Source organism: Lathyrus oleraceus, chromosome 2 (assembly GCF_024323335.1).
Source record: "Lathyrus oleraceus cultivar Zhongwan6 chromosome 2, CAAS_Psat_ZW6_1.0, whole genome shotgun sequence".
NCBI classification, from domain to species: Eukaryota; Viridiplantae; Streptophyta; class Magnoliopsida; order Fabales; family Fabaceae; genus Lathyrus; species Lathyrus oleraceus.
In genome coordinates, this window is record NC_066580.1 from 447632512 (window position 1) to 447654611 (window position 22100).

At 34.8% G+C, this 22100-nt stretch overlaps 2 protein-coding genes across 2 annotated transcripts; one reads left to right on the forward strand and one right to left on the reverse strand.

Annotated features, from left to right (window-relative positions):
• Window positions 1-11205: 11205 nt before the first annotated feature.
• Window positions 11206-11790, forward strand: LOC127120238 (uncharacterized). The gene has a single exon (XM_051050649.1). It carries the CDS (start codon window positions 11241-11243, stop codon window positions 11682-11684), a length of 444 nt encoding a protein of 147 aa, XP_050906606.1. The 5' UTR covers window positions 11206-11240; the 3' UTR covers window positions 11685-11790.
• A 448-nt stretch (window positions 11791-12238) lies between these two features.
• On the reverse strand, window positions 12239-14880 carry LOC127120237 (zinc-finger homeodomain protein 6). Its single transcript, XM_051050648.1, has one exon. The coding sequence runs from the start codon at window positions 14156-14158 to the stop codon at window positions 13301-13303; it is 858 nt and encodes a 285-aa protein (XP_050906605.1). The 5' UTR covers window positions 14159-14880; the 3' UTR covers window positions 12239-13300.
• Window positions 14881-22100: the final 7220 nt, after the last annotated feature.

Consider the following 22100-nt stretch of genomic DNA (forward strand, 5'->3'; position numbering starts at 1 on the left):
AACATCACCTATGAGGATCGAGGATCGAGAGTTGAAGCAGTTGCGGGGTAAAGAGATTGCCTTGGTAAAGGTAGCTTGGGGAGGACCAGCAGGTGGCAATGTGACTTGGGAACTTGAGAGTCAGATGAAGGAGTCTTATCCAGAGTTATTCGCTTGAGGTATGTTTTCGAGGACGAAAACTCTTTTAGTGGGGGAGAGTTGTAACACCCCGATAAAATATGATAATTATTTAATTTAAGTTAATAGTATATTTATTAATTTAATTAAATAATTGGAATATTATTGGATTATTATTATTGGAATATAAAGTTGGAATCAGTAAAAAGTCCCATTTGGTAAAAAGGGTTTTTACACGTGAAAACAGAGAACACGTAATAAAAGGGAGAAGAAGAGGCTAGGACTCAAGAGGAGAATTCACGATTGTTGAAGGTCAAAGAAGGATTTGCCGGATTAATTCAGGTAAGGGGGTTTATCGTCGTTTAATGGGTATTATGGGTTAACATGTAATGGGTAGTAATAAACCATTGAATCGACTCTAATCAGGATGATGAATGTTGCAAATTGTGAATTTGTGGATGAATGAGATATGGGTCTATAATTGAAGAAAATTCGTAGGAATTAGATGTAATAAGTTTAGAAATTGTGAAATTGAATGGGTATGATCTGTGTTAGATAATATGAACGAATGTTGTGTAAAAATTGGACTGTGAAAGGTTGGATTTGAGAAATCTCGTAGCAGAGAAAAACCCATAGCAGATCTGGAATTTGGTTCCTGGTCATACGCGTATGACACTAGGCCATACGCGTATGAGATGGCCTGGTACGCGTATGGAGTGAGGCTATACGCGTATGAATGAAGAAGATGATGTTCTAACGTAGTTTTGTCTCTGTTGGTACGCGTATGGGAGAAGGGGTACGCGTATCATACGCGTATGAGACAGGCTATACGCGTATGGGCAGAAGTTTGAATTTTGTCTGAGCTGTTGTGGTGCAGTTTTGGTCGTTTCAGCTGAGTGATGAAATTTAACTGATGTATAATATAGTAGGGATCATTTCCCGTTGTTTTGAGCAGTATAGATATTAGTAGAGTGCGCTAATACCGTGATTTATTAATTGGCATGACATGATATGATCCTGTGATATATATGCTGATAATGTATGATGGTATGCATAATGCTGTGAATATATCTATTATGTATGCGATTGTGGATGGACTGTTTATGGCTTAGAGTGTGAGCATATGTCCATTGTGAATTGTTGTTGATGTTTGCATGCTAGGTGATTTAGCGTGCATAGCATGGCCTTTATGGTGGTAGCTAATTCCCATGGTGAGGAATTAGTGAGTGAGTCACTAGGTCTCAAATGAGTGGGACTAGTGAGCTTGGTAGCCGTATCTGGGTTTGATCGGTGAGGTTGAACTATGTGTTCACGAATAGTCGGTACCGCATGCATGGAGTCTCATTTCATAATGTATGTATGGCGTATAATATGAATGGATGTATTTCCAATATTATACGTGTGTTTTGTGTTTGTGTTGAGTATGATTATGAGTTGATGTTGCCATTGCTGAATGTGTGATATGATTAGGGTGATGAATGTGTTAATTTACTTAGCATTACATGATATTTTATAATGCTTATTATATCGATTGAGGAACTCACCCTTACAACTATGTTTCAGGTAACGAGCAGTGATTGAGTAGAAGCTAGTGCTTGGAGTCTAGTGTAGTTCCTTAGTGGGTCATGCTCTGGTATATGTAACATCGGGACGGGATGTTTTACTTTGTTTTCATTTTGGTGGTTGAACAATTTTACATGTAATGTGTTACATGGTTTGCCTGTTGTTAGATTTCTATCCGCTGCGAATTGTGCAATGTTTTATTTTGATTAATAAATGAGCATGACAAATTATTTTGGTGAATGGTGTGAAGTGTCAAGTGTGACACCCTGAAATTGCATATCTACTCTGATTCATATTTTGTTGTTTTAATTAATTATTGGGGTAAAGAGAAGGGTGTTACAGAGATCACCTAACCGACCTCCGGTCCCACATCCCTTAACTACCCGAACTCGTGGCCCTAACCCACGTTGATGATTCACCCCAGGTGTTTGAGTATCTGAGGACCCAGGAACATCACCACCAACTGCAGGAGATTGCCTCAGATAGTCAGACAAATCAACGTAGTCTTGTGTATGCATCGAAGGGGTACTGTCATAACTGAGTTCATGACCCATGCCAGAGTAGTTGGGCTGTGTTTGAGTTGTTGGAGGGAGACCGGGATGATTGAATGGAGACATTGGTGTGAATGATGCGTCAAGGAAAGGTTGAAATGATTGTTGTGGTATTTGGTAGCCATACGGTTGTTGAAGGTTTTGGTTTTGAGATGTTTGGGCTTCTTGGCTATAGTAGGAGGAGGGACGGTTGGTGATAAATAATCGTTGAATGTTTTGGCTAAGGAGGCTATGATAGGGTGATGTATTGGGTGCAAAGCAATGTTCAATGTCTTGATGATGATCTAGTTGTTGTTGGTGGTACAGGGTATGCTCTTGGTATTATAGTTGGGTGTTTGGCATTTTAGGATTGTAGGTTTGTGTGTTTGTGGATCGGAAATTTTGATGGATTGGGGGTTGTACGTAACTGGTCTGGCAATGTTGTTATGGGTTAGATGTTGAGCCTTCTGGTGTGTAAGTTGCCTGGCGTGGGTCGTATAGGTACACATCCTTGGCAATGAACTCAAATCCAAACGATATGTACCAAGCCATATAATTACAACTTGGTTTTTCTTCAGTTGGTATCACATCATCAGTTAAGATGGTCATGGAGGTGCTTCCATTTGCGACACTCAGATCTAGCAAAGCTTTGCCATGGGTTAAAGTTCCATTGATCATTAAATTTGCGTAGATGCCACTCTCCTAGGTTTTCCGGGGGATCTGGGATGAGTTGAAGCATACCGAACTGCAATTTAAAACGATCACTATTGTGCATCTCCATAGTGGTGAATCTTATGATCGATGTGCATGCAGTCCAAACGGTTGCGTCTTGTTCGTTGATTTCATGGTCATGATCCAAATTTAGATATGGACGCCAAATGAACTAAAATGTGAACATATGTTATATTATAAATTTGGTAGAAGAAATTAACAAATTATTACAAAATAATTAGGTTAATGGTCATACATCTGTCGGTCGAAGGTGATCCAAGAGATTGCGATATTGGGTAATACAATGTCTAGGACATCTGCTATAACTCATACCACGTGCCGACCATCTACACCATAAAAGTAAAAATATTATTTAGAGATAATAATCGGTAAAGTAAGTAAATATAGTCCATTTTTATGAACTTACTTTTGTGCATATGAGAATGTGAAAGGGCTGTTGTTGACGGGCGCTAGGGACGGTAGTCTGGACCAACCCCATGCTTGGAGCAAAACAACACATCCAGAAAAGGTAGATGTGTCTTTATGTGAATTTTTACACAAAGAGCTATAAAGATAAGTCAAACAAGCGGATCCCCAAATGTAACTTCCTATTCTATCTACATGTCTTAGTAAAGGTAAATACATAACATGCATACTAGAACCACTACCTTCGGGAAATAAAAATGAACCAATTAAAAGCATAATGTAACACCTAGTTTTTGTTATTCGAGTCTCTTCGATAGAATTCTCATCTAACTGTAAGCTATTATAATATGCCTTAAGGCGTGAAAGGAGTATACCTTGACCTCTTGAGTTATCATCTAACAAATCAGCATCCAAGAGGTCCATGCAAATTGAATTTGCATAGTTGGTTTTACCATTTACCGCCTTACCTTTGATAGGCAATCCTAATAACATGTAGACGTTTTCTAACGTCACGGTACATTCACCGGTTGGAAGCCAGAATGTGTGTCTTGGGACGCCATCTTTTACATAACGTAAGAATAAATGTATTACCCACCGACCAAGACATTATTTTGCTTATATGTCCCAAATCGGTGAGTTCGACATACGGTTGAATCATCGGGTCCATGTGTACAAATTCGTGGACCCGAGTTCGAAACCTAGAAACATCCTATAAAAGAAACAAAAAAATATGTTACTTTATAAAAGATAAACAACAAATTAAGTATCATTATTAAAAATTATTCTATACAAATAATAGAAGAATTAAACGCTTACATAAGTTGTTATGTTTGCAACTGTGCCTCTGTGCGATTCACCCATTGTGAGGAGAGATATCTTATCGGAGTAAATGCTGAAAAAGTGGTTGTTGTAGATGGAAAAGTTGTTGTTGTTGAGGAAAAAATGTGAGACTTGCTTGGCTATTTATAAGGTGTGCCATGCAAAAGTATGAATGCATGGATAATGGTGATTGCATGCTCATGCCAAATGGTTTGGTGCCCATGTGCAATTGTCACATGCTAGCGCCAATCAAAGTGGCACCTCCTAGGCTTGCATGCATGCTACATCTTAACCTATCTTGGCGCATGCATGGCTCTGCATGCTTAGTTACGAGGTATGCATGTAAGATAAGGTAATGCCAATTGGACTGACGCCCATGTACAAGCATTACAAGCTAGCACCAATTGGACTGGCGCTAGGGCTTGCATGATTGACATATGACTTCCCTCTAGCTTGCATATTTGACACATCACTTCCCTCTTGCTTACATGCTTGATACATCACTTACCTCTAGCTTTGCATGTTTGACACATCACTTACCTATTTAAGTGCCTTACTATCTATATCCAACAATCAACACAAATTCATCTGCATCAAAAAATTACTTTTCGTCTGCACAAGAAATATTACAATGTCATCTGCATCAAAATATACTATCAATGCTCACTGCAATGGTGAGACATATGAGTTTGAGTTATACGGGTTTTGTTTTCGAAATGCCGATACTATCCGACTTACGATCAAGAGAAATTCAAATTTCTTGCATTTGAAAAAACGAATTGAATCCTACATAGGATCTGGTCTTCTGTCACAGATCACGTATCAAAATCCAATTTTTTTTAGAACAGTTAATGCAAAATTTTCCCGCTAAGATGAAGATGTTGAATATGTGTTTGTTAGTCACGAACATTCTGGTTGCAACTCTATTGAGTTATATATTACTCTTCAACCAAGTATACCATCTCAGCAATCTCAGATAACTAATCAAGTTGAATCTGATGAATTTGATTCAGAAAACTCAAATGACACCGACCCATAAGTAGAAGCAGAAGTCAATGTCGTTGATGATGAAGAAGAAGAGACCGAGACACATGTCGATCATATGTTGAACAACAACATTGAAGATGACGATCAACCAACGCCATTACCTCTAAGTCATGTATATAATCTGCCTCAACATATGAAAAACATGGATATGCATGACGATGAAACATCCAACAATGTTTTTTATAACCTGTATCCATGATCAGAGTGTGAGTTAAAAGTGGGAGACATGTTGCACATTAAAGAAGAATGTGTGCGACCTATAAAAAAAATTCACATGAATAACTCTGCTGATTTCACTATGAAACGAACTGATTCGAGAAGGTATGTCATCGAATGTCGTAACATCCTTTGCAAGTTTTGGTTAGCTGCGTCTCACAAAAAGAGAAACGACTCTTGGAAGATAGCTTCTATAGACCCGCCTCACAGTTGCATTGAAACTAATTTTGAACAAGATCACCGTAAATTAAGCGCTGCATTGATATGTCAAGACATTTTGCCGCTTGTTAACAAAGACCCATAAGTCAAGGTGAGTATAATAATATCTCATATCATCACAAAATATAATTATACTCCATCTTACAAGAAATCATGGATTGCAAGGACAAAGGATGTTAAACAGGTATTCGGCAACTGGGAGGATTCATACAAAGACTTGCCACGGTTTTTATGGACCCTAAAAACATACGTACCAGAAACTATTGCAATTATGGAGACATTGCCAGCACTTACACCAGACGGAACCTGTGTTGCTGGAAATAGAATCTCTCAACACCTCTCTTTGGGCGTTTGAACCGTGCATCAAAAGTTTTACATTCTGCAAACCTATTATTCAAATTGATGGAACATGGTTATACGGCAAATACAAGGGTACTTTGCTTATGGCTGTTGCACAAGACGACAACAACATTGTCTTTTCCATTGCCTTTTCTCTGGTTGAAGGTGAAATCTCTAGTGATTAGGATTTCTTTCTTCGACATCTCAGAACACATGTCGCTCCACAAGTCAATCTCTGTTTGATTTCAGATAGACATATTGTCATTGAGAGTGATTACAATAACCATGATAACGGATGACATGATCCTCCTTCTACCTGTGTCTATTGCATTAGACATATCGCACAAAACTTCATGCGTGCAGTCAAAGATAAGAACCTTCGCAAAAAAGTGGTGAATGTTGGGTATGCTCTAACTCAGCCGTCATTTCAATATTACCGTGATGAAATTAGATTGTCTAATGCAGATGCAGGAAGATGGGTGGATAACATACCAGTAGAGTGGTGGACAAGGGAATTTGACAGAGGTTGTCGATGGGGCCACATGACAACAAACCTTGTGGAATGCATGAACATCTTATTCAAAGGCATTAGAAATCTATCAATAACTGCTTTGGTCAGAACAACCTATTATAGGTTGGCTTCTACCTTCGCAACCAGAGGTGAAAGATGGAGTGCATTGTCAATGTCAGGTCAAATATTCAGTGAATGTTGTATGAAAGTGATGAAAAAGGAAAGTATCAAAGCTAGCACACACGCAGTTACAGTCTTTGACCGTCATAGGCAAAATTTCAGTGTACAGGAAACAATGGACCACAAGAGGGGAAGCCAAATTTATCCTATGTTGTCAAACTAAACAAAAGTTGGTGCGATTGTGGAAAGTTCCAGGCCTTCCGTATTCCTTGCTCCCATGTCATTGCGGCATGCACAAATACTCACCAAGACGCTTACAACCATCTATCCGATGTTTACAAAGCCATTACCGTCATGAATGTGTATAAAAAAAGCTTCTCAGTGCTATCAATGGAGGAATACTGGCCTTCATATGAAGGTGACATAGTTTGACACAACGATGATAGCGAAGAAAGAAAAAAGGACGGCCAAACAGCACGCATATTAGAACAGAAATGAATACGACTGATAAAATGATAAGACTATGTAGTATATGTCGTCAACCAGGACACAATAAGAACAACTATCCCAATCTAGGAACAACATATGCATCATAAGATAATATCTCATTTTAATTTTTGTAACCTTGGATTTTTATATATCATTATCTTTTTGTTACAACAAGGTTAACAACAAACATCACTACAACATAAGCAAACTTAAAACATAATATTTTTAACTAATTACAACAATCAAACTGATGTCATCTCGTCCAAACATCATTTTCCTAGCATCCTTATCTGTTTTGACTCACACCCAACCAAATATACTATCGAGTCTCTCAATACTTCTAATTTTTCCCCCCTTCTGATATTTTTCCATCTAACAAACGATCCAACTCCCTCTTCAGTTGATCGAAACTACAGATTTTCCAAAAGAGCATCAATATCGGAGGTTTGTCTCTCGAATAAATCACTTTTCCATAGCGACGACGAACACCAAACATGTTTGCAATATGACGAAATGAGATGTGGAAAAATGATCCACACAACACCTCTATTTATAACACAAAAAATTGCACATTACACTGAGGCGCCAGACCAATTGGCGCCTCCTCTTCCAAATAACACATGGGCGCCAATTGGATTGGCAGCACCATGTGTTGTAGCCAATCTAATTGGCGCCTCCATTTAATGTTTAATGGTAGGCACCAATTGGTCTGATGCCTGTGTCCTACATATTTTTTTTAAAACTGGGATAATTTGTGAATTATTTTGAAAATCGGATTATTTTGAAAATTTTTAAAAAAAACTGGGGTATTTGAGTAAAAATTTCAAATACTCAAACTACCATCTTTGTTGTCTCTTGTTCAATCTCTCTCACACCGAAGAAAATTATAGATCCACGTAGCAAAACTCTCTTTTTTATCTCAAAATAAATGATGATCTGTTTTAGTTTAAAAAATGAAAGAGAAGTTAGTCATCATTTGTTTTTCAGTCAGCAAAACAATAATAACATCTTGGAAACACCAACAAAGAAATCAAGGAAAATGGAGAGAGAGAAAAAAAACTACCGGCGCAGCGGTGGCTTTGGTGGTCGAACGGAGTTTGCGGCAGAGAAAGGACGACACTAGGTGGATTCGTCGAAGGGGCGGTGGTTGCCGACTATGATTCATCGTCGGGGCTAGTGCACGACGAGCTCTATGCAAGAGGTAGGGAGGCAGTTAAAAACCCCAAAAAAATTTGGCGAGTCCGTTCTTATCAGCTTCTCATTCTTCCTCTTTTGCTTTTATTCTGTTTTTGTGGTTTGTGTTGATATTGAATTTTTTGTTAAACATTTGTTTTTTTATTTTGTTTATGAATGGTTGTGTTGACTTGGTTTAATGGTGATGTTATGATGTGTTGTTATTGGTGTTTATATGATTTTGAAGGTTAGTGAGAGATGTTAAGGTTGATGGAGGAGATGTAAGGTTGTTTGAAGATAAAAGTTTTTGATGTAAGGTTGATGGAGGAGATGAAGTTATAGTATGGTGAAGGGTGGAGAAAGTTTGTTGGTGATGGGTATTGTTTGTATTGACTATTTGGTGGTGATGTTTTTTCTCGGACTTATGTGAAATTGTTGGTGAATTGGTGGTGTTACCGTATGTGTGTGTATATTTTGTATGGCCAATTGGGTCTTTCTAGTTTGACTTGTGGTGGTCTTATTTATATTAGGTGGACATTAATTAAAAAATTAAAAATAAAAAGTGAATAAAAGAAACAAAATTTTTTATGTTAATAATTGATTTTTTTAAATAAACTTATTTTTTAAATTAAATACTGAAATAATCATTTAAAAAAACGAAAATAACCACCTTTTCAAATAGATGAGTCAATTAATCTGACGCATCCATTTAGCCCTAAGAGGAGGCGTCATCTCCCTTGGTTCATGCTTCTAAAGCATTGCATGGAGGCGTCAGCTCATGCATCTGGCGTATACATGTACTTGTGTGTTTGACACCTCCTCTCAGGGACATTTAAAAGAAAGAATTAAGGTGAATGCGTCAGATTCATTGGCACATACACCAATGCATAGACACATGCACCAGCAACCCTGACGTCTCAATGCAAGACTTTAGAAGCATGCTCCAAGGGAGTTGGTGCCTCCTCTTAATATTAAATGGATGTGCCAGATCAACTGACACATCTATTTGAAAAAATGATTATTTTCGTTTTTTTTTTAAAAATAACTATTTTATATTAAATTTGAAAAATATGATTATTTTAAAAATAATTCTTAATAACTTCTAAAAAAACCAAAAATATTTTCTTATTTTATGAAAAAAAAAGATTATTCGTCTTTTATGATTTTTTAATTAAAAAAAGTTTGTGAAAAAATAAAATAATTAAAAATTAAAATCATTTTAAAAATGAAATAAAATAAAAAAATAGTTTTAAAAAAAAACTTTTTAGCAAAAATAACAAAATTAAAGAACAACAACGGTTCAAATCCATGACTTTATGCTAAACCCCCTTACCACACTACCAAATAAATTAACTAAATAATTTGAAATACAATGCACCTAAAATCTATAAAGAGAAACTTAAGAAAAATTTAGAATTCGACACTCTTAAAAAAATGTTTTGAAACCCAGAAAACAATAGAATGAATAAACCCACAATGTGAAATAAAATGAATAACATTACAAGAAAACGAGTGTGAAATGAGATTAAACCCATTACATGTCAAATAAAAACCCATAACATAGAATGAATAAACCCAAATAAATATATAAAAAAACATGAGATTAACCCACTCTGTGAAATAAAAAACCTAACATTTCATAAACCACCATGATCAAAGAACTTGAATGTTGAGACAGAAACCAACACCATGAAAATATAGTAAATTAAATTATTCTATTTAGTAAATTTATACACACCTTCAAACAAAAACCAAACATGAGATTAAACTAACAATGTGAAATGGGTGATATATATATATATATATATATATATATATATATATATATATATATATATATATATATATATATATATATATATATATTAAATTACATTTTTCTATTCTCATTTTAATTTATTTATAAAAATAATCCTTCAATTTCTTAAAATAATTATGTTATTTTTTTAATCTATAACAATATAAAGGGAAAATTTGATTTTGATGTAGTCTATTTTTCTATCAATTTTATTCTTAGATAATTTACTTAATAACTTCTATTGAAATCACTGTTATCTTCTTTTACATAACTTCACGTATATTTATTAAAAAATCGGACAGAAGCTACATAGTACCCATCTGGATGCTTGTACTTATAAATCTATTAAAAAAAACTCTAAATCCAATTTTTTTCGAGTATTCCTCTTTTTCATGCCATTTAAGATTATTAATTTAATTTATTTTTTATATAAAAATATAAATTTAATAGATATATATGAATAATTAATTATTTTTTTACATGGTCGTCAATTAGTTAAAGAATTTAAACAATTTTAAATTATCAAAGAACGTACGGAGATGATAAATAATTCTTAGGATATTTTTTATTTTTTAAAGAAAGTTATTTTTACATTCAGTCCCTTTATAAAAATAAAATATTTTTTTAATTTATTGAATAATTAATATTTTTATATTATATAATAGATCAGATATATTAATTAACTAATAAATTAAAAAAAATAATTATTTTCTAAATATAAGTAAAAAAATAATTAATAACATATGATTAATTATATAATAGTAATAACTCCAAAGATAATTTGATGGTGAAGACTGTGTTACTCTTAAGATTTTATGTTGAAATCTAATTAAGTGCAATTAATGTGTATTAAGGTAGTTTTGTTCTGTCTGACTTTAGATTTAAAAATAAAATAAAATAAAAAATAAAAATACTTAATAAAAAAATTGAAAGAAGTAGATCTCCGGAAGGTGGAGGAAAACCCGTGGAAACAATCAAGATTGGTCGCGAAACGGGTCACGCGGGTTCCCTTCACCCCTGTTTGACACGTGTCATATTCGCCACGTTTCTCTCCCAAACCCCACGTGGCATTCATGCTGCACTGCATAACCCTATTGTGTTCCATTCTTATTTTAAACAACAAAAAGAAAGAAATTATTACTTCAACCTTAAGAAAAACAAAATGACGAGTACGAAACATTTGTTGTTGGTGCTGTGTCTTGGAATCTGTGTGGGAATGTGCAGATCATCGGTGGAGGATGTTGCTGAAGAGAACACGGAGTCTCTCTCTGATTCGGCTTCAAGGGAAGCAATTGGAAGTGATGATATCATCAGAATGCCAATTGATAAAATGCAAGATACCTACGAGAATGCTAAGCAAAAACTAAAAGTTTCGGATAAGGCTTCAAATGTAGCTCACAATGAAGCAAAAGGTGGAATGGATTGTGGTGGAAATCATAACTATGCCTTTGGTGTCTACGATGAAGCAAAAGATAAAGTCAGTGAAGCTTACATGTATGCAAAGAATTCTATGACTGAAGAGGCCAAAATTAAATATGAAGCTGCAAAAGAAAAAGCTTCAGAAGCCACAGGAAATCTTGGAGCTAAGATGAGGAATACCCCATAACTCTAACAGAACCTCATTAGTATAACTTTCTCTTAGCTTTCAACATACATGTATGTAGTTGCATGTTGTATAGTTATTGTCACATTATGGGACCCTTTTCTTAACATGCTTAGTTTCTTATCTTTGATTATGAGAATATAGCATGATCATCCAAAAGATGCATCTTTTTTTTTCTTTCTCTTTTTTGTGTGGTCCATACTCTAGAAAATCTGAAATAAAGTCCATGATCACTATTATGCTATAGACACGGACAAAATATTTTAATTTTTAAGACACTAGATTACTTTGGCATCTTTTGCTGGATTACACTATATAATTAATGGTACATTAGGAAAGAAATTATGATTGTTAGATCCTTTGTCCCAGGATAATGGGAAAAGTTAAATATTTATTACTAAAATTAGATTGTTCAACTTGCATGTAAATGGTGGAGGATGAAGCAAAGCATAGGTATAGCTTAATTTTTTAGTAGCATCAAATTCTGTGACAAATTAAATTAAGTTAATGTTTTTAGTTTAAATTAAATCTGGGCTATGAATGATACTGGAAAAATATATCTCAAACTTCACATAGTTTCAACACTTATGATTTTTGCAACATCTCAAATGAGACACAATGAAAACTTTCCTACCTAAACATCATATGTCAAAAATTTGTATTCAAACCATTCTAACCACTTTGGTAGATGAAGAGGCGAATCAATCTAACTACTGATCTAATAAGAAATCGAGAGGCAAAAACTTCTCTCAATCATAAAAATACTTTCTTTAAACCAATCATCTCATCACTTAACAAAGAACTCTACACCCGAGCTCCATACCTAAAAGAAACAATGTTGTTTCACGAAAATTGCCTATCCTCAAGAACCCTCCACCTCCCCAAAGTTTAATCGGCATCTTCAAGAAAAGAAAAGGACTTCAATTATGATAAAAGGATAAATATCAAGGATGAGACTCTCATCACTTTGTTGTGCAAAACGACAAAAAGTAATTTACTTTCACCATATATTGCTGCCAAATACTTATGATGAAATTTGTATCTCCCAACACTTTCTTCATCTTTGTTCATTTGTAATCATCTTAGATATTTCTTCAAGGTTAATTTGTTCAGATAGAGACAAGACAATACACAACCTTCAAAATCAATTCGAGAAAAGAACGGGTGTTGTCTCCTATAATCATGTGTCGGTGTCTGTCCTATATCCGATGACAAATTTGTGGTGGGATCCTAATTCCTAACATTGATTACCATAGAAACCCAATAGATTCAAGAACCAAGACTTCCATTATTAAAGTAGCATAAAGTCCCCAAACAAAGATTACGCATCAAATATTGTTACTTACACCTACCCTAATCTTAATTTAGCTTATAACAAACATTACAAACAAATTTGTCGTTTTCTTCTTTCTCTTTCAAAAGTCTATTCCAAGGAATAAAGAGGTGAGAAACTCAGAATCGGTGCATACAGCTTTCATATCAATATAATTAAACACCATATATATAACATATTTTAAATACATAGAAATTGAATATTAATGATCAAGTATGTTATTCATTTATATACTAATTTTCTTGCCTTATTTCTTTTAAAACAAATGGAACAAAAAAAAAAATAGCTAAGCTAAGCTTACATTTCCTGTTTTTCTCATAGCTTGTTTGTTATTATGCATCCAAACTTTGAAAACCTGTCTTTTGATACCAACTTGAGAACAAAACTGTTGAACTTCTTGTTCATCATGTTTCTGGATCTTCCACCCAATCCTTTCAGCAAACTCCATCATCTTATCCTTTTGAAGCTGTGAGAATTTCGTCCTTATCCTCTTCTTAGAAACTTGCTGCTGCTGCTGCTGCTGCGTTTGTATTGAAAATTGTGCACCCAACATGTTGAGATCTTCACTTGATGATTCAGCTGGACCTGATCCAAAGGTCATCATCAAAGGTGGAACATGTCCAGAAGTAGTGGGGTGTGAGAATCTTTGAGATGAAGAAGAAGGTGTGTTAAACTGAACGTGACCGTTATTAACAACATGTTGCGTTTGTTGTTGATGTTGTTGTTCTTGTTGCTGTTGTGGTAATTGGACATGTTTTCGATGAAAATTTCGATGACAATCACAAGCAGCACATATGAATGATTGTGGAGTACCTTCTTCACCGCTTGGCATAAACTCGCCACATCCATCTACCACGTGGCTTCCCATGCTTGCCGCGTGGTTTCTCAGACATTCTCGGTAATATACTTTTGTTGCTGTTATTGTTGTCTGTTGTGGTGTTATTGGGATGGTAGAAGTGCTTGTTGTAACGACTAGATCTGGATCTGGATGAAGATTATTGTTGTGTTGTGGATTTTGTGGTGGAATATTGAAGACTAATGTGTTTGTGTTAGTTTGAGATGGAGTTGTTTGAGGTGGAGTTGGTGAAGAAGAAGAAGAATCTCTATTGTAACCTAAAGTTGTTGGTGAAATGTTTGTTTCCATTAACCTTATTGTGAGGAGGGTGTGTGTGTGTGAGAGAGATCTAAATTAGAATAATCTCTCTCTAACTTAAACCATAATCAATGATTATTTTGTGTTTAACTATGGTTATGGATGCTAAACCCTAATTCAACACTATCTAATATACAAGAACAAAACTTAAACAATGATGATTATAGTAATAGTAGTAGTAGAAGAGAGATACTGTTATTTATTGTGTGTGATTATTCTTATAATCTCACCAACAACAGAATTTCACTAATCAATCCTATTCTCAGAAATCTAAGGAAGTGCTTTAACTGTATATATAGGACCACTAATGGGAATATTGTTTTTTTTGGAAAAAAATAAGTGAAAATAGAGAATATAAGACTCACCTTAGTAGTTAGATTAGAGTGTAGAGAGAGAAAGAAGGTGGAAAGGGTAACATTGTGGTTGATTAAGGAAAGACAAGTGTGATGTTAGTGTTGTTAATTTGGGTTTTATTATGAGAAAAAGAGAGAGGGCCTAGTAGTATAGAATAGAAGGCTTTTTTGTTTGTTGTTGTTTCCTAGCTAGCACCCAGCCCTGAATCTAGACACATGAAATGAAAACCATGTTGAAGTGGGAATGAATGAGATTGCACTTAGTGGTGAATTTGTCTTGTAGAACAACCGACAAGGTCATGTTGGTCCTCTACTCCCGTAGTATGAAGCACCCTGGTCCAAGTTTAAATTATTGTCCTTCAAAATTTACTCATTTCTTTAGTATCTAAAGATGTCAATTAATTAAACCCTAATCGCGTCATATTTGTTAGAATTTGGAATTACAAAGATGATGAATAATTGAGTGTAAAGAGGTAGAGAGAGAAAATGAGAGAAAATGATAATTGAGGGTGAAAATATGTGCACGGATTTTATTAGTGAGATACCATAAGATATTTATAAAATCACATGATGAGATGCAATTATCAAAATAGACAAAATTAAAAATTCTCAGGTGTAATTGGTTGCACTATTATGTCAATTGATTACTTTCGACTACATATTTGGAATATGGGGAAAACACTACTTGTGTGTTGAGCCAGAGTAATGGCAACAATATAATGTTCCATTTCATACTTCTTCAAAATCTTAATCGCATATCTTCTTTGGTGTATGAGCAGTCCCTTCTTGGACTTGTAAAATTTAATGTCAAAGAAGTATGTTATGAGGCCTAGGTCGGTCATCTCAAACTCCTTCTTAAGCTCATATTTGAACATAAAAATGCATCATTTATCGCTCACCGTAGTCAACAAGTCGTATACGTAAAGACAAAGGATTATCATCCCTTCATTTGTATCCTTTTCCACATACACGTCATTTTCGAATACAAACTTCTTGAAGCCAATCTCCTTTAAAAAAATTATACATCCTCTTTTTCTAAGCTCTTGGAGCTTGTTTCAAATCGTACACAATTTTCTTCAATTTATTGAACTTTGACTCTTGGTTTTTCACAATAAAACCAACGGGTTGTTAAATCTCTTCTTCAAGCAGTCTGCTCAAAAATGCAAATTTGACGTCCATTTGATAAATGGATCAATTGTTGTTATTTGTAATCCCAACAACCAATCATATGGTTTCAATTCTAGCCACTGATGCAATTACCTCTTCAAAAGTCTGTGTATTCTCTTTGCGAAAATTCCTTTACAACTAATCAAGTCTTGCGCTTGATTATTTCACCCTTGGGATTTTCCTTCACTTTGTACACCCATCCTACATCAAATAACTTCTTTATTTCTAGTAAATCAAATAACTCATAAGTTTCATTCTTCTCAATCGATTCTAGCTCCTCCTTCATAGCATAAATCCATTTTGGATCACTCAAAGACTCATCTGTTTTAACCAGTTCAGATTTAAACATAATTGCCAAATGGATGAAATCACCATTGCCATTGATTTTGTTATCCTGGAACAATTCACATTCTTGGAGTCTATCATGTAAACATCTTTGCCTTTATGATCTTCTAACATTTTCTTCCGTTCGAGCTTCAACTGGGGCTGGTTATGTAACTTCCAGCACTGTAGGAACAAGTTTCTCATTAGTGTAACAGATTAACATATTATGACAACCGGTTGCACTTTGCTGCATCATGCAACTTGTAACCACTGTAGAGTGATACCCTACAAGTATCTTCTGTTTTCCTTTGTCATCAAGCTTCTTTCTAAGTTGATCTGGAACATGTCGATACGCCATCGAGCCAAACACTCTTAAGTGACTCATGTTCGGTTTCAATCTGGACCAAGCTTCTTCCGGTGTTATCTTCTCAAGCTTCTATGTTAGACACATATTCAATAAATATGCAGTTATGGACACTGATTCTCCCCATAAATCTTTTGGCAAGTTCTTTCCTTTCAACATACTTCAAACAATGTTCATGATCGATTGATAATTCCTTTCAGTAACACCATTTTGTTGCGGTGTATAAGAAAACAATACCTCATGTACGATGCCTTCTTGATCACAAGCCTCCCAAAGTCATTCGAGACATATTCTCCTCCACCATCCATGTTGAGAACTTTAAGTTTGTGACCGCTTTGTCCTTCAACCATGGACTTGAACTTCTTAAACATTACAAGTATCTCATCATTTCTCTTAATTTGGCACGTCCACAGTTTTCTACTATGATCATAAATAAATGTGATAGTATTTATTACCACCAATGGAATCAACTTGCATCGGTCCACACACATCCAACTACATCACTTTAAGGTGATACTTGGTTCTACAACCTTCATCCCTTATGAATTTTCCCTTATGTTACTTCTCTTGCACACATTCTTCACAAATTTCAGTCAGTGTGTTGATTAATGGCAGCCCCGTCACCATTCCGTTCTTTTGCAAGGCATTGAGATCTCAGAAATTAAGATGCCTAAGCATATAATGTCATATCCACTATTCTCGACTAGCCATTTTAGCAATACATCTATGCTCCATAACCTTCAACTTAACTTTGAAAGTTCTATTAGGAGCCATAAAAGCTTTTTGGATCAAAACACCATTTGCGTCCATAACGTATAGCGCCGTGTTCTCCATATGATTCTTGTAATCCTTCTCAAGTAATTGGAAAATACTTAAAATATTACACTTGATTCCATGAATATATAACATATCCTTTATCAAAGAAAGTATACTATCCCTTCTTTCAATCAATACATCACTGATCCCTTCCGCCGCTAGAGTGGTATCATCCGCGAACTTAACATTGTTCTTCATGTCATGGGTAATTGTAACAAACCAATCTTTCTTCCTCGTCATATGCGTTGAACATCCGGAATTGAAATATCATTGATCGTTGCACTACAATGCTTCTTTTAAAGTCATGATGACATTTTCTTCAATATGTAACTGGTTGGCTTAAAAGAACATCTGATTACACTTTAGTTCTGCAATGTTCTTTTTAAGATGCTACTGCTGTCTTGCAACCTATTTCTGTTGCATTTTACTTATATGATCATGACCAAGAGTGTGTTCTCATCACCAAATTCTTGTCTTATAACTTTAGCTTCATCTTCTTGAGGTTCTTTCTTATTGGTATTGAACTCTCTTGTAAAATGACCAAGCTTTTGACAATTATAATATTGCACAGTGCTCCTATTAACCATCCTTCTTCCTCCTTTACCTCTTAGATTTCCTCCTTTAGAGTTGTTTGATAGATCGAAACAGGCTCTTGAAAATATGGGGAGAAGTAATGTGAATGATGATTGAGGGTGAAAACATATGGAATAACTTTAGTAATGAGATACCATAATGTATTTATACAATTAAATGATGAGATACAATTATCAAAATAGAAAAAACAAAAACCTCCCTGATGTAACCAGTTGCATTATTATGCCAACCAGTTACATTCAGCTACAGACTCAGAATCTAGGGAAAATACTACAGGTGTAACCAATTGTCATATTATGTCAACTAGTTGCATTTATCTCCTATAAGTTATGTTTGACAAATATAAAGAGGTGTAACCGGATACACCATTATGTCAACTGGTTACATGTATGTGAATTACTCTATTCTCTTAACAATATTTTGTTGTCACATTACATTTAAGCAATCTCTAAGCAATTTTAACTACTTTTACTCCAATGATATTTGTAAATAAGAAACCTATATTTTCCCACCATCAATTTATATTATTTTATTTGTGATACATTTTAATAATCACTTTTAATTTTATTTAGTTCAAAAATAATAATATTTAATGTTAAGTTATCCACTTTTGAGATTGCTTCATCAAACTCCATCCCTTAAATTTAAGGGACCAATATTGCCACAACATCACACTCTAATGGTTAGAAAAATAAGCAACGGAACTTAAATATTAAGGAATCACTAACCTTCCAACATTAGAGATGCTCATAGACTTGAATTATATTTCAAAACTTTATGGAAAGGTTTAAAGGTGTATCGCCTTTAGTATGTCGACGATACTGTTCTGGTTCAGATTCCATCATTGGATAATCTATTAACTATTAAGGTGATTATTAGGAGTTTTGAATTTGCTTACGGACTTAAGATCAATTTTTCTAAGTGTTGTATCTTTGGGGTTAATACGGGGAGGGAGTTTCTGAACCTGTGTGAAGACTTTTTGTACTGTAAAGTTTGTAGTATTTCTTTTAAGTATTAGGGCCTCTGGTGGGTGATAATCATAGGAAGGAAAGGAATTGATACCCTATGGGCAAGGTTGTGTCCACCAAGATGGCATATTGGAGGAAATACTGACCAATAATTTCTTTTAACTATTAAGGTTGATTTGATCACTATATGAATCTATTGATCTATAATTTTATTCAACTGATTCTTGTTCGCAATACTTTTTATGTGAGATACTCTTTTAATTTGATTTTAGGTACATAGGAAATATTGACCATTAGTCTATGTGTTGGACCTAGGGTAATTGTTGTACTTACGCTGGTTAAATAGGGATAGAAGACCCCGGGTAGTGGCATCGAGAATTAACGTTCTATACATCGCCTAACTATGCTTACGTTGGCGGACTAGGAATAAAAAGCTTCTGGTAGTATTTAGTGAGTTATTTCATAGGGGATAGGCTATAATGGTTTTGTTAATTTGCCGCGAGAGTATAGTGATTAGATAATTCATACGAGACATCAAACATTAACAAGAGAGGAAAAGAGGATTCTTCAACACAATCTGACCGCTTTCATGATATTGTTTACGCGTTTATTTACTTTTCACACTGAAACTTGAAATCCCCATCCTTTTTACTAGTGTTTCTAAATTGCACACATTTTGTTTTGCTTGAAGACGATCTCTGTAGATTCGATCTTTTTATTACTTCGATAGTATCCGGTACATTTATCGAGAAATCATCATTAATCAACTTAGTTAGTACCTTAACTAACACTACCTTCTAGACTTGAATTACAATTAGTATATATTTCTTTATAAATTTATAAGTGACAATTATTTTAGTATTCATGAAATTCGTAGGGAGTTTCATAATAAGAGATGAAAGGAGCATCATGACTTTAAACTGTAGTTGCGACTGCAGAATCAGTTGTGATCATTGTGTCTGCTATTACAATTGTTGCGAAGTTATAATATACGTAATTTTTATTATTATTTATAAGTGTTACAATTGTAATCCGATCCAGTTTCAAATATCTACCGCAATATTGCACTCGTATCACGTGTGATGTTGAAACTATAAAGAGTATAACACTTTTCTACCCTATCATACATTCAATAATTTCACATTTTATATATTAAAAAGGTTAATTCTATTATGAAATGCATGACTTTTTTCTCAAAATGCCCCAAAGCTGAAATTAATTTCCCACAATACCCCAGTTTGAAAAAAAAATTCAATCTGCCCCCTTTTCTTTTTTGGGCTCGTCCATTCATTGAGCGAGTTGCTGAAGCTCATTTTGCGCTGGGTAGGCTCGGCCATTCATTGGCCGAGCTAGTGAAGGGATTAACTTTTTTTATTTTTTTTATTTTAAAAATTATTATATAATTAAATAACTTTATTAAAATTATTATTAAATAGTTTTCTAATTAATTCTATATTTAATTAATATAATTGATTTTTTTCAAAATAATAATAATATTTTTATAAAATACAAATAATAGTTTTCTAATATTATTTTATTAAAATATTAATAATGAAAATGATTATTTTTTATAATATTAATAATAAAAATAATTTTTTTCTTATATATTCATAATAAAAATGATATGTTTCCCTCCAAAATTTCAACAATTTTTTGGGAATGATATGTTTCCCTCCAAAATTTTAATGACCGAGCAATTGCTTTGTGTTTGTACTGTCTCGGCCAATGATTGGCCGAGTATTCAAGTATTAATTTTCTATAAATAGCAGAACTTGTAGAAATGTAACTTAGATCACAAAATCCTTTCTTTTGGTCAGAATGTTTGTTTGGGATCTTGTATTTTATGGACAAGGTGAAAAAAACCAGTGTTTGCCTTGATCCGCAATGGAATTTCCGAACACTGATTTCAGCCATCCACACTGGCTTCCGACAGTTGGGCGGGCGTCGTATGAAGGTGAGGAAAGTAGAGTATCGTTGTCCATACATAACGTTGACTGATGCAAGCCCCGATGGTACGTACATGTATTACCTGGATCGTATAAAAAATGATGAAGATGTTCAGTGTATGTTTTCGGCACATAGTGGTGAAGTTAATAGAGGAGTTGAAGGTTCACTTGTGTTGGTTGTTGTTGTTGATTAGTTTTTTAATTACCATTTGTGTTGGTTGTTGTTGTTGTTTAGTTAATGTGGTCGTACTTTGTAACCAAAAGCCTTTGATTATCAAATGTATTTCATAATTGTTTGTTCCCAAAAGACATTAGAAATACACAATGGTTTATATATAGTACGTGCATAGTAGTTAATAATTAAAAAAAATATAATCATCTGGACGGATATTTAAAATAACAACATAATCATCTGGATGGTCGTTGGGACGGTCCTACAACATTAGGACATTTCCTACGCATATGTCCTATTTCACGGTAAATTCCACACCTTCTTTTTTCCTTCTCAACGTCGTCCATCTCGGTTCTAATCCTGGTGTTGTTTGGGCACCCTTTCTTCCTCCTTCTCATAGAGTCGTCGTGGCAAAGAGTAAATCCTTCATATTGTAGCCAATTCTCCTCATGGGGAAGTCCTAGGAAACTCTCCTTTTAGACCTTGAACGCGTTAAGAATTTTGAAGACATCTGGAATGTGAATGGAGTAGTCCTGGCGTATGCTCGAACATGCTGCGATTACATGGGAGCAAGGTAAGTGAAATGCCTGAAATTTCCCACAGTCATAGTGTTGTTTCCTCAGATCAACGCTGAATGTTCCGGTTGGTCGACCGTCGTTATGATTAATCTTCTCTTGGACCATGAAATAAAATATCTCTCGATCAAACTGCATGACATTGTGCGTGTTAGCTTTGATGACTTCCTCAGCCATCCCCTTGTTGCAGTTATCAGTGAAAACCTGCCCAGAGGCTAACATTTTTGTCCATTGATGGCCTCTTCTATCAAATAGTGATCCTAAACGATAACACGTAGATTTGACCAATGCAGTGATTGGAAGGTTTCAGGTTTCTTTTAGCACCGAGTTCATTGCTTCTGCTAGGTTAGTTGTCATGTGACCCCAGCGTTGCCCTCCGTCAAATGCCCTTGCCCACTTCTCCTGAGGGATGTTGTCTATCCATGATAAAGCGTCGTTGTTTGTTCTTCGGATTTCCCCCTGATAGTAGTTAAATTTTGCATCTGTTAACGCATAACCCATGTTAACAACTATTTTGCGCAGATCCTTGTCTTTAATCTCGCGCATGAAGTTTTACGCGATGTGTCTAATGCAATAGACGTGTGATGATGGAGGATACTGCCATCCATTTCCGGATTGTTGTATGCACTCTTTATCGATTCATGCCTGTCTGAT

What these genes read in the sequence shown, in the direction of transcription:
- LOC127120238 (XM_051050649.1), top strand. Translation starts at nt 11,241, where the DNA reads ATGACGAGTACGAAACATTTGTTGTTGGTGCTGTGTCTTGGAATCTGT.
- LOC127120237 (XM_051050648.1), bottom strand. Translation starts at nt 14,158, where the DNA reads ATGGAAACAAACATTTCACCAACAACTTTAGGTTACAATAGAGATTCT.